This window comes from Pieris napi, chromosome 14 (genome assembly GCF_905475465.1).
Source record: "Pieris napi chromosome 14, ilPieNapi1.2, whole genome shotgun sequence".
Classification (NCBI taxonomy): domain Eukaryota; kingdom Metazoa; phylum Arthropoda; class Insecta; order Lepidoptera; family Pieridae; genus Pieris; species Pieris napi.
In genome coordinates, this window is record NC_062247.1 from 8,337,904 (window position 1) to 8,353,779 (window position 15,876).

At 31.9% G+C, this 15,876-nt stretch overlaps 2 protein-coding genes across 3 annotated transcripts in view; one reads left to right on the forward strand and one right to left on the reverse strand.

The window, feature by feature from the left end:
• The window catches only part of LOC125055804 (pancreatic triacylglycerol lipase-like), a 42,512-nt gene extending 30,340 nt beyond the window's left edge, over positions 1-12,172 (forward strand). Inside the window, exons 2-15 of one of the 2 annotated variants that reach the window (XM_047658421.1) lie at positions 896-1,048; positions 1,832-1,952; positions 3,068-3,215; positions 3,566-3,718; positions 5,124-5,213; positions 5,731-5,866; positions 6,074-6,304; positions 7,022-7,097; positions 7,525-7,661; positions 8,208-8,269; positions 8,787-8,863; positions 10,209-10,278; positions 10,491-10,615; positions 11,139-12,172. In XM_047658421.1, the coding sequence (XP_047514377.1) occupies positions 901-1,048; positions 1,832-1,952; positions 3,068-3,215; positions 3,566-3,718; positions 5,124-5,213; positions 5,731-5,866; positions 6,074-6,304; positions 7,022-7,097; positions 7,525-7,661; positions 8,208-8,269; positions 8,787-8,863; positions 10,209-10,278; positions 10,491-10,615; positions 11,139-11,244 (1,680 nt within the window). In that variant the 5' untranslated portion in view covers positions 896-900 and the 3' untranslated portion in view covers positions 11,245-12,172. The remainder of the gene's footprint in view (positions 1-895; positions 1,049-1,831; positions 1,953-3,067; positions 3,216-3,565; positions 3,719-5,123; positions 5,214-5,730; positions 5,867-6,073; positions 6,305-7,021; positions 7,098-7,524; positions 7,662-8,207; positions 8,270-8,786; positions 8,864-10,208; positions 10,279-10,490; positions 10,616-11,138) is intronic. The other variant, XM_047658422.1, reaches the window with a different exon arrangement.
• Positions 12,173-14,994: 2,822 nt separating this feature from the next.
• LOC125056128 (39S ribosomal protein L20, mitochondrial) lies at positions 14,995-15,644 on the reverse strand. Its single transcript, XM_047659083.1, has one exon. The coding sequence runs from the start codon at positions 15,518-15,520 to the stop codon at positions 15,047-15,049; it is 474 nt and encodes a 157-aa protein (XP_047515039.1). The 5' UTR covers positions 15,521-15,644; the 3' UTR covers positions 14,995-15,046.
• Positions 15,645-15,876: the final 232 nt, after the last annotated feature.

Sequence of the window (15,876 nt, forward strand, 5' to 3'; positions counted from 1 at the left end):
TGCCTTCGTAATCATTAAAATATATCGTAAACATTATTTAAGACAGATAAAAGTAAAAGTTGTTTGACATAAACTTTATTGCTAATTAACTTTACAAGCTGGTATAACATTGTTAATAAATTATCTAGTATATCTATAAACTATAATATAATTTCTCTCTTTTGTTGCACGTTTTACGAGTAGGTAGTAGTTCTAAATTATAAAGATAGGTTTTAGACTGATAATGAAGTAAAAACTTAGCTTAACTAGGAGTTATACGATCTACGTTATTTTTTATGTTATCGTAAAATAAATCGAACGTAAGTGTAATTTAGAATTTATTTCATATTCGGTAAACGAGGAATGAGTTTTAGATAAGCTTGAACCAGACAAGCTTGAGCTTCTGTTTGATAAGTACTTTGGTTGTAGATTATCGCACACATTGTCGCCTACAACGAAGTTTAAAATTTTGTGTTTTCTTGACTCCTGCCTTGCGATTCTGTAACTCACTTTTCGCACTCACACAGCGGTTTTCGTGCTCAAATTAGTCGTGAAGCAGTAATTTCAACAATAAACTACAAGCTCCCTCCTTATTAGAATGCCAAATCGTAAAATGCACTGTGGAAATACTTATTATTATTACTAAGCCTTTATTGCTGACATCTAGTATAATATATATAAGCACTAATTTAAGTTACATAACCTAACTTAATCTAATACATCATATATGCTGGTAATGCAGCTGCTTCCATTATCTTCTAATGTTAGCTCTTCTTGTCTTCTGCCCCATATTCATTGGAAATCCTAAACAACAACAAAACAATTAACATTTAAAAACACTTAAACATGAAATTGTTTACTTCAAATTCCAAAAACAAAAGAGTTACACATTTATAGCATTCATGTATTATTTCAGATGTGATGCGACGGCTGTACCTAACAGACAGACATTTAAGGGTGATGCTATGGTGTATATTATTGGGATTGCAGCCAGCGTTTGGTGGTATTCTTGACCCATTCAATTGGGCACGCTCAGATCGTATCGAGGTCAATATCCCATGGCTACCTTGTAAGTAATAAAAACATTTATTTTTTTTGCCGCGCTCCACTTAGTGGAACACCTATGTATTTATTTATATCTCATTGGTCTAGTGGTTAGTACCCCTGACTGCGAATCCATGGGTCCCGGGTTCGATCCCCGGCTGAGACGAACATCGATGTGATGAGCATTTGGTGTTGTGCTTAGGTCTTGGGTGTTTAAATATGTATTTATATCTATCTATAATAATATGTATGTATATCCGTTGCCTAGTACCCATAACACAAGCTTCACCAGCTTAGCATGGGACTAGGTCAATTGGTGTGAATTGTCTTTAAAAAAAAAAAAAATCCGAACCAATTCGACTTATACTCCTTTGAGAAAAGAGCGTAGAAATTCTCAAAAGACCGGCAACGCACTCGTGAGCCCTACGATAATATAAGTGTCAATAAAAATTAATTGTAGATTTGTGTAATATTTGTTAAAATACTTCTATTTATCACACATTGTTGTGTTATGCATTATTTTATCTTGTTTTCTTTTTTTTTGCTAATGTTTAATAGCGAATAAATTATATATAAATGTTTCTGTCCAAAAGCTGTATCAGAAATAAAGTTTCTATGTAAAAAAGTCAATCATTTCAAACTTTTTCCTGATTGCCTTCACCTTTTAAATGAGAAATCAACATGTTATGTTAAAATGCCTACTCGAGTAACATACCAATCGTAATTATTACGAGTCGTATAATTTTCGATTCTAGTAATTATTACTGATATGGCAAGTATTTAAGTTAATCTAATTATATTGTTTTAGTTGAAAATGAAACTAGATGCTACGATGAGCTTGGTTGTCTGAACATCACACGGAGTTGGTATCATCTAATTCACCGGCCGTTCAATGTTTTTCCTCTCCCCAGAGTAGTTGTTAATACAAGGTAATTTATTCTAATCATGGAAAAATCATATACTCGTAAATGCTCTATTTCTTTTTTATCTGTCCTTTTTTATTATGGTTTCACTGTCAACTAATTGCTTTGCTTTGTACCATTAGTTTTGTCATAGTAATTTTATGTCTTACCAGCGGCCCCTCCCGGCTTCGCACGGGTGACATTTATTTTTTAAATAATTTTTGTAGACATGTCATGTTCTTTAATATTGTGGAACATTTTTTGGTGGTTGTGGTTGTTCTTATCGCTCGAAAGCGATAAGGCCGCCAGTTGCACTCCTTTTTCATTATTTTAATTGTATTTCAGTGTTGATGCAACAAGCTTAATAAATAAATTCTTAATTTGGATCATTTCTCTCTCTAACCAGCCTTGCGATTCTGTAACTCACTTTTCGACCTCGCACAGCGGTTTTAGCAGCGGCGGTCGCGCTCAAATCAGTCATGAAGCAGGCATTTTACGATTTGGCATTCGCATAAGGAGGGAGTTTGTAGTTGATTGTTTATCAGAATGCCAAATCGTAAAATGCCTGCTTCACGACTGATTTGAGCGCGACCGCCGCTGCGAAAACCGCTGTGTGGGTTCGAAAAGTGAGTTAGAGAATCGCGAGGCAGTTATCACATCCACATCTTGCGTTTTACTCTGTGCATTATTATTTTTGACGCGTTCAAATTTTGATTTATTTCCGAACGGATATGACTTAGGAGGGCTTAAGAAAATAATGGACCACTTCCGCAATTGTAACTTCCTGGCATTGGCAGGTGTCCATAGGCTTTTTCGAACTATTCGCCTCATCATTTATCACCTCCGGAATATAGTTTCTTAGTATTTCAAATATTGTGGGCTACTTGATTGTGAGGAAGTTACATGGATCTGCGTAGAGCGCTGTGTTTTCTAAGTTTCACACATATACATCCTTTTATACATAGATATATATCCATAAGTACATATCTTTATAACGTGTGTGAAGTTTGAAAGCAAAAATAAAATAAAATTCACTAGCGGCTGTTCATTGCAAATTTTCAGCTTCATTATACTTTTAGAATGATGTTATATGTAAGCTGTCTGGCTGCCTAATTTTGATCGATATTGTTTTTTTTTCTTAGGTTCATTCTATACACGAAGAGTAATCCCACTGATGGACAACTACTTAACGTTAATGTAAATAAAACTATAGTTAAATCAAACTTTAGTCCTCGTCGTTTAACTAAAATGATTATACACGGATTTATAGACACGCCACTCTCAAATTGGGTAAGTTTTATTTTATTTTATAACAACGTATTAGAATTATTATAATATGATAGATAATATAATAATCTTCTTCTTTGTTAATTGCACTGTTGTTTTACTGTTTACAGCTGAAAAAGCTTTCGATTTGTAAAAGCCCTTGTAAATCAAGGTTATGGGCGTAACTTATTAGCGACTTACAACGGCTTACTGTGTAATATTAAAAAAATATAAATAAGTATCCAGACTTATTCAGCCACGGCAGTTGTACTCTATTGCGAAAACCTACAAGATATTATAATACCATTCTGTGCACTAGAGAATAATTCTTATAGTTCAAATTAGATTTGTAACAATTACATATAATGTTTTAGGTAAGTGAAATGAAAGATGAGTTGGTGAAGGCCGGTGATTTTAATGTCGTGGTCGTGGATTGGGCGGGAGGCAGCTTGCCTCTGTACACTCAAGCGACAGCTAACACTCGACTTGTTGGACTTGAAGTTGCACATTTCGTCAATACTTTACAGGTAATAAATAACTTATCACATCCATATTTAACTTATGTACGTCACCACAATAATCAAGAAGATTGTATAAAAACCAATACGTAAATGTCGAGGCTATTGAACATCTTGACAATCTACTGAGAAGATTGAAATAGACATTAGTGAATTAGTGTGAGTGCATGTTGGTCTTAAGTGCTAAACAGTCGTAAATGAAAAAATGGAACACAAGAACAGAGTGTCTTCCCCTTAATAGAGACTGTAAGTAGTGTTAATGGGCACTTTCTTATGTTAAATAAAGTTTTTGGTAAATTAGATAAGTTTTAAATTACTAATTAGTCTTAATTTATGCCAGATCGTCATGTTAAATTATGTCTTTGGACAGAGAAAATTCGTAAAAAAGACTCATATAAATGCACTAGTTCTTGTACTTTTAAGATATAATATATTTTTATTGCATTGACTATGCCTGACTCTTTAAGCATATTTATCGAAATAAGTGATTGATTTTGAGAATTTAGAGGTGAAAGACAATTAAAGTATGTATTTAAGTTTTTGGTAGAGACACACAATTAAAACATGCACGTAAATTTTCACCTAAAATAATGAAGTGGAATGTGATAATTCCATCGGCAGATATTTAGGTAGCCACAGCTTCAATGATTGACCTGATAATTAGTTCATAATTGGCTGGCAACCGCACTTCTAAGGACTCTAATGATTTCATCTAGCAACGAAATTATTTTTTTGATATATAATTATTTCATCATCCACAGCATAGATGTCGTATATTTGGGATCATGTTTTTAATCGAGTCTCGCTGTTGGCCTGCAGGGTCTTGAGAGTTAAGCTCAGGCTGTTTTAGCGAGCGTAGCTCTCCCGGCAATGGAATTTTTCCTAAGACTAGCAATGACGTCTCCTGTGAGACTCGGGCCTCGGCTTTGGCCGTTGTGGGGTGGTCAATAGCCTGTACGACATTTGAGATTATATATGTAACAGTCAATATTAAACTCGGAAGCGTTATTAGAAGTAACCTAGTAGCCTTTCTGGATTATTATCATGAATATATCTGTAGTTATTAAGAGTGATCATTATTCTATAGTGATTTCTGAATCTGTTCCATGATCATTTTTAAATCTAATAGGCAAGTAGGTGATCAACCTTCAGTGCCTGACACACGCCGTCGGGTATAAGACATGTCGGTTTCCTCACGATGTTTTTCTTCACCGTTCGAGCAAATGTTTAATGCGCACATAGAAAGAAAATCCATTGGTGCACAGCCGGGGATCGAACCTACGACCTCTGGTATGAGAGTCGCACGCTGAAGCCTCTATGCTGATGATCATTAATTATACTATTATTAATAAGCGTCTTATAGGTTATAAAGTTTTGGTTATTACGTCATACTTATGCTAACTTCATTTTCCAGAAAGAGCACGGCTTAAACCCCCTTGATGTACACATAATTGGTCATTCTCTTGGAGCACACACAGCTGGTTATGCTGGTGAAAGAATTCAAGTGAGTCTAACGGAAGTTTTATTAAAACGCACGTTCGAAAAGCTTGCAATTATTCGTACATTTTATAAATATTTAAATATTCTGTAATGAATCACACGGAAGTTAATAACGATATATTTCGGACTAAAAACAAAGTAATAATTTAATTTTTATTACAAAAATATTTAAAAAACAAATGCTGTTATTCCTCAACCTGCCCTGCGATTCTGTAACTCACTTCACGAACTCACACAGCGGTTTTCGCATCGGCGGTCTCTCTCAAATCAGTCGTGAAGCAGTAATTTTATGATTTGGCATTCTGATAAACAATAAAGTACAAGCTCCCACCTTTTCAGAATGCCAAATCATAAAATTACTGCTTCACGACTGATTTGAGAGAGACCGCCGATGCGAAAACCGCTGTGTGAGTTCGTGAAGTGAGTTACAGAATCGCAGGGCTGTTGTCGAAAAACACAACACTGTCTTAACATTGTTTTCACGTACAATATTACCTTTGATTTAGTTTATTTTTCACTAGGATTTAGGAAGAATTACAGGACTTGATCCTGCTGAACCTTATTTTCAAGGGATGCCAACAAATGTGCGACTAGACCCAACAGATGCGAAACTGGTTGATGTCATACATACAGACGGGAAAAGCATATTCCTTTTAGGTAATGCATATAAACCTGTCTAACGCTTTATAACCCGCACTATATCATTATCATACTAATAAATTATGTGTTATTGCCGCTTTGTTGCTAATATACTAACCTATATGTTATATATAGCTATTCAGCTTTTAGGTCATTGATCATGTATATATATTATATTTCTATTGCTCTTACTAATTTTTCACCGTTATTCCACGCGTGCGACAGATTTTGTGTTTATGGCAGGATACGGGATGTCACAACCCGTGGGTCATTTAGATTTTTACCCTAACAATGGAAAGGAGCAACCAGGTTGTGATCTGACTGAGGGGCCACTGATACCCCTGACTTTAGTAAAGCAAGGATTGGAAGAAGCGTCCAGGGTTCTGGTTGCTTGTAATCATGTGAGAGCGATTAAGCTGTTTACAGAGTCTATTAATGGAAAATGTCCTTATATAGGTAATTATTATTTCATATGCACACATCTAATGGTGCTACAATATTCTATTTTTCTTCGCTCACAGTTCGGTGTGTCCTATACCTTTCGTTATATCGTCGCTATAGAATGATAACTTCTTATGTTCAGCGAACCAAACATACAGTAAACAAAAAAAATGTTTCATTTCGTCAATGTTCGTTAAAATATTATGTGCTTTTGTCCATAGTTTTGGATGGTATTTATTAATAAATAAGTCCTTACTTCATGATTATACCAGTTAAATAACATAAGAGTCTAAGAATAAAAAATAAATGGTTTTTTGACGTACGTGGTTATCATTCTACAATAACGATATGCAAGTAGGCATATCATATGCCTTTAGCACGAGTTTTGGGTTAAAAACATAGCCAGTTATTTATAATTTTTCTTACGCTAAAAAGAATACGTTGACAAGAAAAAATTATCGGACAGGTTTAAGCAACATGGTCGAAAATCGCACTATGCTATAACAAGTTAATAAAGAAAAGTAATTTTTCTGTGGACCTAACTGGTCAAATATTTACAATACATCTTTTTATTAAGATGACAATATGTTTGCTATCTTCATTATACCATGTTATGGTGTACTCACATTAAGTAGTAATAGAACGAACAGTATTAGTTATATATTATTGCCAGATGAACCTGGTTGTTTGTGAATTACAGATAAAGATAATTTTAGTTTTTAAATGTTTTAGGTCACCAATGTCCATCATATCAACACTTCCTGGACGGAAAATGCTTTCACTGCGGTCATGGTTGCGCCGTTATGGGGTTGGTATACGCCACTCAATAAAACATAATTATAAATGAATATACTAACGTTACTAGTATACGTTTAATAACTCGAGAAGATTTTAAATAAAACATATAAAGATTAAATTGAAGTTTGCTTTTATGAGTAAAGTAAAGTTTATTATATTCGTTATTCGAAATTGCGATAATTTTCATCGCTCGGCATATAACATAAATATCGCAATACTGCGAGGAAATGTTGCCAGCATTAATAAGTAGTACACTGTAAAAGGGATTTTTAATTATTTTAGTGTTTTACAATTGTATTGCATTTTGTAGTTTCATAATAATCTTTGATACTGAGGCTTTAAAAGTATATTTATTTTAAGTAAATAATGATAATAATAAGTAAATAATAGGTAATAATAATAGACATTTTAGTAAAAGATTGTAATTTATTTCCTAGATTCCATGCAGACAGCTCACCGGGATTAATCACGAATAAAGATAATGAGACTGAGAACGAAGTTTATCCTTCTGAGGAGCAGGAAACAATTGGTGCCAAGTACTTCCTTAACACTGGAAAAGAACTACCCTACTGCCGTAAGTTGGATTATGAAGATTTAAACTACTGTTTTTCATATATAATAGCTAGTATATTGTAACTTAATTGAATCTTTTGACTCAGAGGACAGTGATATGATATTCAATTTAAAGTATAAATAATAATCGATCGATGCACGATTACTGACAAATGCGTGCACTGACTTGACAGGTCCACTCAATCTGTGTGGTTCTTTCCTCAAAAGACCATTTCAGACTGCAATCTACCATGGTCTTCACATGATCTGACCAAGATTATGTCTGGACTTTAAAAGAGACCTCTGAGTTTGTTTCGGCGTTTCTTCTCAGAGTAGTCAGATAGGAAACGTCGAACTCATCTAGTTTTAAAAAAAAAATATGCTTGACGTGTAAAAGTGTTTGTACAAACCTACTTACACAAAATAAATCATTTATAATCAAAATTATCAAGAAGAGTTTCATATCGTAATCTGTGTCGCTATTGTAAAATAAATATAAATTTATTGTCAAAGAAGTTTTAGTTAATTATTTCAAAAGGTATTTTTAATAATATCATGTTTCTTTCAGAACGGCACTACAAAGTCTCAATTCATTTGGCTAATCCTAAGGGTGCAGAATCCTGGGTTCAGGTTAGATATAATATTTTTATATTAAATAAACATTTATGCTATTTGAAGTAGGACAATCTTTGCTCTCTCTTTAATCTATGAAAATGATACAAATAGAGCAATACAAAAAAGTAACTTGGCGTATAAAATAGTAATTTGCGTAAATCTTGTTTTTATGTTGGTAGTGACAGAACTGCCTTGCGATTCTGTAACTCACTTTTCGAAATCACACAGCGGTTTTCACAGCGGCGGTCGCGCTCAAATCAGTCATAAAGCAGTCACTTTATGATTTGGCATTCTGATAATGAGGGAGCTTGTAGTTTATTGTTTATCAGAATGCCAAATCGTAAAATGACTGCATTACGACTGATTTGAGCGAATCAGAATCGCAAGGCTGGTCTCATCGTGTACCTATTGCAAAACAGTAACATTAAAAATACGCAGAAATGTTACTGCTTCATACATATGCATTTGGGCTTGTGGACTACAAATAACTCTAACACCTCGTAAGTAAATACATATTGTTTCATGATTACAGGGATTTCTGAAAGTCACTTTGATGTCGGAGAAGGGGGTCATCCGTGGTATGGATTTAACGCCTTCAAATTATGTCAAGTAAGTTCTAAAAGTATAGTTCCCGGAAATTAAGTAAGTGAGAATTAAAATAATTAAAAATAAATAAAATTAAAATTAAAACAAATTTAAAAAGTTTGGTCCCTGTTTCCTTTTGTTTTGTGTGTTTGTTTCCTTTTGTTTGCTTTAGTAAGTGAGATGAGTATCGCGAACGTATATCTTGACATGAAAATTCCTAAACTCCTGGGGATTAAAAGTAATTAGGAATTATCAATAAAATAGGGTAACACTTTATTATTAAATTATAATTTAATAACTTATTTTCCTTCAACTTCTATACTCAATTCTTTTCAATCATATAACTCCCTTATCTTACAAATGAATTCAAATTCACAAGTCCTAATAACTATATATTACGTTCCTCTAATAGATGCGCTTTGGAAATTCCATCTCACAGCTCATCCTTCTTATGCAATTCGTATAGGATATCCGCTATTAAGTTGTGGAATAGGCTGCCCTACTCCATACGATCGGCTACCTCCATAACATCTATTAAAACTCTTCTACATTAACAGTTCTTAACCATATCCTATCCTGCTCAATCGTTATCGTAATTCATGAATCCTTGAGATTAACTTTTTAGTTTTTAGTAGATTTTTTTGTATTATTCAAGATTAAGGTTGGTGATTCTTATAACATTTGGTTATGCACTTCTCCACCATATATTTTTTTTGTTTTAGTTTTTTCCTTACTAGGGTCGCCTGGATGAGATCAGGCCGCCCGTTGCATCCCTTATAATTTTGATGTATTATGTTATTTGTTTTTCTCTAAATGTAACGAAGTGAATTAATAAATAATTTATTATTAGGACAGTAAAGGTTTCAAGAAGTTTTTTATAAAGTTAATCGGAAATTTATATCTATAACATAAAAGTAAATCGCAAAATATTTTGATAAGCACAAAACTCGAAGACGGCTGGACCAATTAGAGTATTTTTTTTTTAATTCCTCGAACACTGAGAAAGGTTTTTAAGGAGAGAAACGTCTTAACTACTGTCACTAAATGTAAAATTAGAAGCATTAATATGTATTTCTTTACTGACAAGTCATAAGTGTACAATGAGTTACCTATATGATTAAATGATTTTTGAATTAAAAATTGCACGGGGATTCCTAAAAACCAGTTTCATTCAAAATCATATTAAGAACGACAATTCTGAACGACAAGGCAAGTTAAGTTTTAGATGGCTTTAAATCTTTTAACATGATTTGGGAATAAAGAGCTCCTAATTGATGGAAGGGAACATTCTCATATTACCATTTCACATAGGCATTTAATGTGGTTTGTTTATTTTAAAATCCTTTGATTTATTATTTATTAATTGCAGATTAGAACATGGATCTTCGTATACAATTGTTGTTACGCATCCGATGGATTTAGGAGGAAAAATAAGAAAAGTAAGTACACAATAAGGTACATAATCTATATATAGAAAGTCTACCCCATTTTATTACTAATAATAACTATATGTATACAAAGAATCATACAATATAAAAAACACACACAGTAAATATAGATGATATTTTATAATTCATTCGCTATTAAGTCTTAGAAGTATCTTCTTTTTACCCAATATACCATAAGCTGGTACAAATTAAACTATTTTCAGGTGGAGTTGTCGTGGGAGTACGATATGAATGTACTGGAACCACGATCTCTTTGCATTTTATGGTGTAACGATCGGCTCTACGTGAAGAACGTAATAGTTGACCAAATGGAACTTCCTAGTAGAGGGTAAGTTTTTGGCATTATTAACAAAGAATGGCGACAGAATACATGAATTCAATTATTCGTTTTGCATTGCTATAGCAATTTTACCATATGTATATTGTATATATCTATATATCCTAATGTTTGAAGTGCGGCTCTATTGGGGTTGACGCACTTCTGAATCTGTTTTATTGTATCATTTTGTATGGTACGGTTCAGCCTTCTGAGAATTCCAACCTGAAATTTTCTTTGTTTGTCCCTTGAAATCGATCTTTAGTCTTTACGTAAATACCATGTTGTAACTTGTTGAGTCACAGAGAAATATTCATCACCAAAGAAACGATTACTTTACTATAGTTCCACTATCAATAATCGGATATCCGTTCTTTATCGCCACCCTGGAAAAAAAGATTTTCATAAAAATATTAGTAAAATTATTTCCACTCCGCGCAAAAGCTTGCCAAGTCACTTGGTGATATTGACCAATTACCTTGAAATATTTTACATTAAAGTTGCTGATATATTAATACCTCAAACCTTTTTACAGGAAACGCAATGTAGATTTCAGCAGTAAATTATGCACGCCGAAGAGAGAATTCGCCGAAATTCCAAACAGAGGTTCCGCTAGCTTCTACGACAATTGCGGAAGGTAGCCAATTGAGACGTGCCATGGAGAGAGAACAACTGGGCTATTTGAGCGATACACTATGTCTTGCCGAGAAGGCCTTACAATCTTACGATTTCAGTTGCAATTAGTACAAAGCTACACTTTCAGCCTTTGTAAAGGAAAAAGACAGAAAAATTGGTTGCCTTCAAAAGAAACGGCATCTTTATCAAAATACAAAGTACCAGTCGAACTATTCATATCTTCGAAAAAAAATTATCGAATTAAGTACACTTAATAGTACAGGCATAGCTTTGTGCTAATAAGCTGAAGTGCTGCCTCCGTGACCATACTTACACAGAACAGAGTAAAAAAGCAACATATAATGGCTGTACACGCTCTTGGGCTGCACATCACAACTCACAAGGCCCATAGGTTCGTTCACGGCCCCAAAATAAATTTCGCGATATGGACAATTACTGTTATGAGTGACTCGAAAAGCTTTAATGATCGAACAATTTGGTTGTGATTGAGGAACTACCAGTGATATTAGTGATACAGGATGGACTCTAAATTATAAATTATTGTAATAGAGCTGTAAATATCTGCATTCCTTAAATTTATTTATATTTTGTTGATTTTGTATGTGCTTTGATAATGGCATACACAGTAATGTGTATGTATATTTTATAGTAAATACAAATACATTGTATAATACTATATGTTATGAGACATCTTAAGGAAGATATATTGTTGGTTTACCTTTAATATTTTAAAGTGTTTTGAGAGGCTATTTGAAATTCTTGATTATTTTATTTTTTTATACTACAGTTTATTATATATGAATTAATTATTATGTATAATCTTGTAAATATTTACTGTAAGTTATATTATGATAAAATAAGAAACTATATTTACTTTTTGAATAAAATATAAACTTAGGTTATCTTGAATAAAGAATATTCCATCTTGTTAAATATGTGTTTTTCTTATTTCATAGAATTTAAAATAGGATTGTTATTTGTTAAATTAAATTTAAATCGCGCGCATAAGATCGCAGCAGAAGCTTTGTTTCTATATCGTCTGACGAAATATTATGTAAGTAATTCATTAAAATAATTATTAAATCCTATTCGGTATAATACCGAAAACCCAAACTATCTCGGTGACATTTAATTATATTATGTATTTTTATTAAATATTAGAAATAACCAAACTGAAAAATCAAGTACCTAATCGTAATAAAATACATATAGTCTAGTCGACAAGTTGAAAATGGAACAAAATAGAGATACTACTCTTAAAATTATGTGCGATAGCTCATTGGATCCGGAATGACGTCTAGAAAAATGTGCTAAAAGCGTGTATTAGCACATAAAAAATTGCAAAAGTTATAGACAATTAAAGATGAAAAAAAAATGGCATTTAGTTTTTTGCCAATATTTAATAAACTATTAATATTTTAGAAATTTCAAATAAAGATTCTGAAAGAAGAGGAAATTTCCAATAAAAAACTCCTGACTCCCGGAACTCTATCTCCATTATTTATAATGTTAATTTAACGCTGAAAATAGGTCTGCGGGTGACATTTTTAGGATTCGCGCGTGGCGTCAAAAGCGACTACGGCACATTAATTAATTTATTTAAGGTATTGAATATTTTTTTTTTAATTTGAAAAAATTATGGTGTGTTCTGAACACTATAATTAATTTATTCCCGTTGAAAATTTTACTTAAAGTTAATTTTTCAACAAGTTAAATAATTGTTAACTAACGAAATTTTCTCGAACGACCGTCTTAATTGTAAGTGAAAAAAAATGTTTTAATAATGGTCGTAAAAATATTTCGCTTCGTAGAGCCTTTCTTACATACATACTTAACAAGATCGTGCCATAAAAGTTAAAAAAATATTTATACTTTGTTTATAACAATTTTTTTACTTAAACAAAAACTTAAAAATCCATGTAATGTTGTTAAAAAAAAATTTTTTTTTCTAAATCATCATATAATCGTTTTTTTTTATTAATACAAGATATTTATTGATTTGCAAAAAAAAAATCCCGCCATTTGTTGATAATTTTTTTTTAAACAGATTGATTAAATCAATGTTTTTTTTAAAAAAAAATTAACATAACTTTATTACATTAAAAATTATGATTTTTAAAAAAAAAAATTTTCCTTAATAACAATTTTCAATTGTTTATAATAGTTTTTTTTAATTTTCTATTGTTTAAATAATTAGTTAAGAATTTTTTTTTTCTAAAAATCATAATTGATAGTCCTCTATAAAGTAACAGAAAAAAAATTTTTTTTAATCAACAATTCTATTGTTTATTAACTTACCAAGTTAGATAGTTTATTAAATATTGGCAAAAAACTAAATGCCATTTTTTTTTCATCTTTAATTGTCTATAACTTTTGCAATTTTTTATGTGCTAATACACGCTTTTAGCACATTTTTCTAGACGTCATTCCGGATCCAATGAGCTATCGCACATAATTTTAAGAGTAGTATCTCTATTTTGTTCCATTTTCAACTTGTCGACTAGACTAATATAAATGAAAATACTATTTAAATACAAAATAGTCTGTAGCCAGTTATTTATTATTTTAAAACTGCAAAAACATCCTAATAAAAACATGAGTTGACAGTGACACCACGTAGTCACTATGAAGTGTTACCTTCTTTATGAATTGGTCAATTGTCAATCTATTAGGTCATGACTCAAATCTCAATTGATATTAGTAATTTGTCAAAACTTCATGGTAAATACTTAATACACAAAATATCTAATATCAATATCACTAATAATTTATTTATGAAAAGTTGTTTCATTATAAAACTAATATATAAAATAAAAATCCTTACATGTTTATTGATTTTATAGTTGATATTCTTATTTGGAATTGTATAAATATTTAGATGCATTTGTCAAAACATATAAAATACTTAGAAATATCCTGTTTTTAATCCGGCGGGTTAGCCAAGGTGGACTGTACAGTTTTCAGAATATTAAACGAATAGCAGCATGTCATCAACTGCGTCAAAACTAGTATTAGGTTTATCCTGTATCATAAGCACAGGAATTGTTGCCTATGTACATGTAAAACAACAAATAGACAGGTAATAATTCAATCATTTCTTAGGAAACTTCGCTATATAGTAAATCATATCTTATAATTTTCTGAAACATGATGAGATTAGAAGAGAAGCAACTTTATTTTTTAGTTCAGTTTCTGTGCGGTGGAGGTTAAATCATGTAAAATGTTAACTTCATTTATTCAATAATTTGTAAGATTTTTTTTGATTATCGCACACTAAGTTATCAAATTGTGAATTCAATTATTCTACTGCTGTGAAGAACATGATAACTGTATTTATTTATTGATGTTTAAATAGATCTACAATATTTTTTTTCTTTTAAAAAAAAATAGATAACCTCACAATAACAAGCACAGATGCATAATGCGAGCACCATGTAACCTTTACTAATTTGTGTGATAATTTTTAAATAAATATTTAAAACTACTAGCTGGATAGATGCTAGATGCTCAGAGGCATTTTATATACTTAGATTATATTGAAACACTCATTGTACACACAATCCTTTAATTTATTGCTGCCATATATTAATGACAATTTTCATTCAGGGAAAGGATGCATGATGGAGTCATCCGAGATACAGAAAGACAGCAAAGAAGAAAGATAGAAAATTTATATATTCTAGAAAAACAAAAAGAATTGACAAAGCAACTCAAAAATGATATGAGTAGTTGATAAGATTATTAAAAATGCTATGTAGTATCTAGTTACTATTTATTCCTAAAATATTATAAAATAAAATATAATAACTATTTTCCATCTTTTAAACCTTCTAACCAAACACTATTAAGATTTATATCGTTTCCAGTGGGTTCTTTTTTGTCCGTAGAGTCCACAAAACCATCAAAGCAAAGTTTCTGTTTTGCAACTGCAGCCAGGCTTTCAAAAGTTTTAGGTTCCCAAGAAGCCAAATCAGACAAGGATTTCCGATCCAGCAATATGTTGGCACGCTCTAAACCTTCTCTAAGACTAAATGCGGTGATGTTTTGCTGCTCACAAGCAGCTGTAATTCTCGTATCCCATAAATTTTTCATATCTTCTTTTTTTAAAGCACGGGCTTTAGTTGAGTATACTAGCGCGCGATGAACATTTCGAACAGCTACTGAATAAGTATTCCGACGTCGACCTAGAAAATGAGCTGCTAACCTAAAAATTTTCCTCTTTCTCCAAAATTCATCAGGACCCCTGCATCTTATCAAGTTTGATAACGTTAAAAACACCATTTTACGCCGAAATTACCGCTGACAACCAGTTTTAGAAATAAGTTATTATACTTCGCTTATTTTATAACCAATGAGCATAATAAAAACAAATCCACAGAAGCAAAATATCGAAGAAGGTTGAAGTGAATGTCAAAAGTAAAAATCTGTCAGCTGTCTCATCAAACAATATACTTGTCTTGAGACAAACTCACTTTTTGACAGGCGTGACCCTAACGAATTTGTATTTAAATGGTCACGTGAAAAAGCGTGAGCTAATGTCATTCTTTCTTAATGTTCTAACGCTAACCAAATACGTAAAAACAAGATAAAACAAGGTTTGATGCATTAATTTACGTATGTTGGCAATCGGTTTTGTC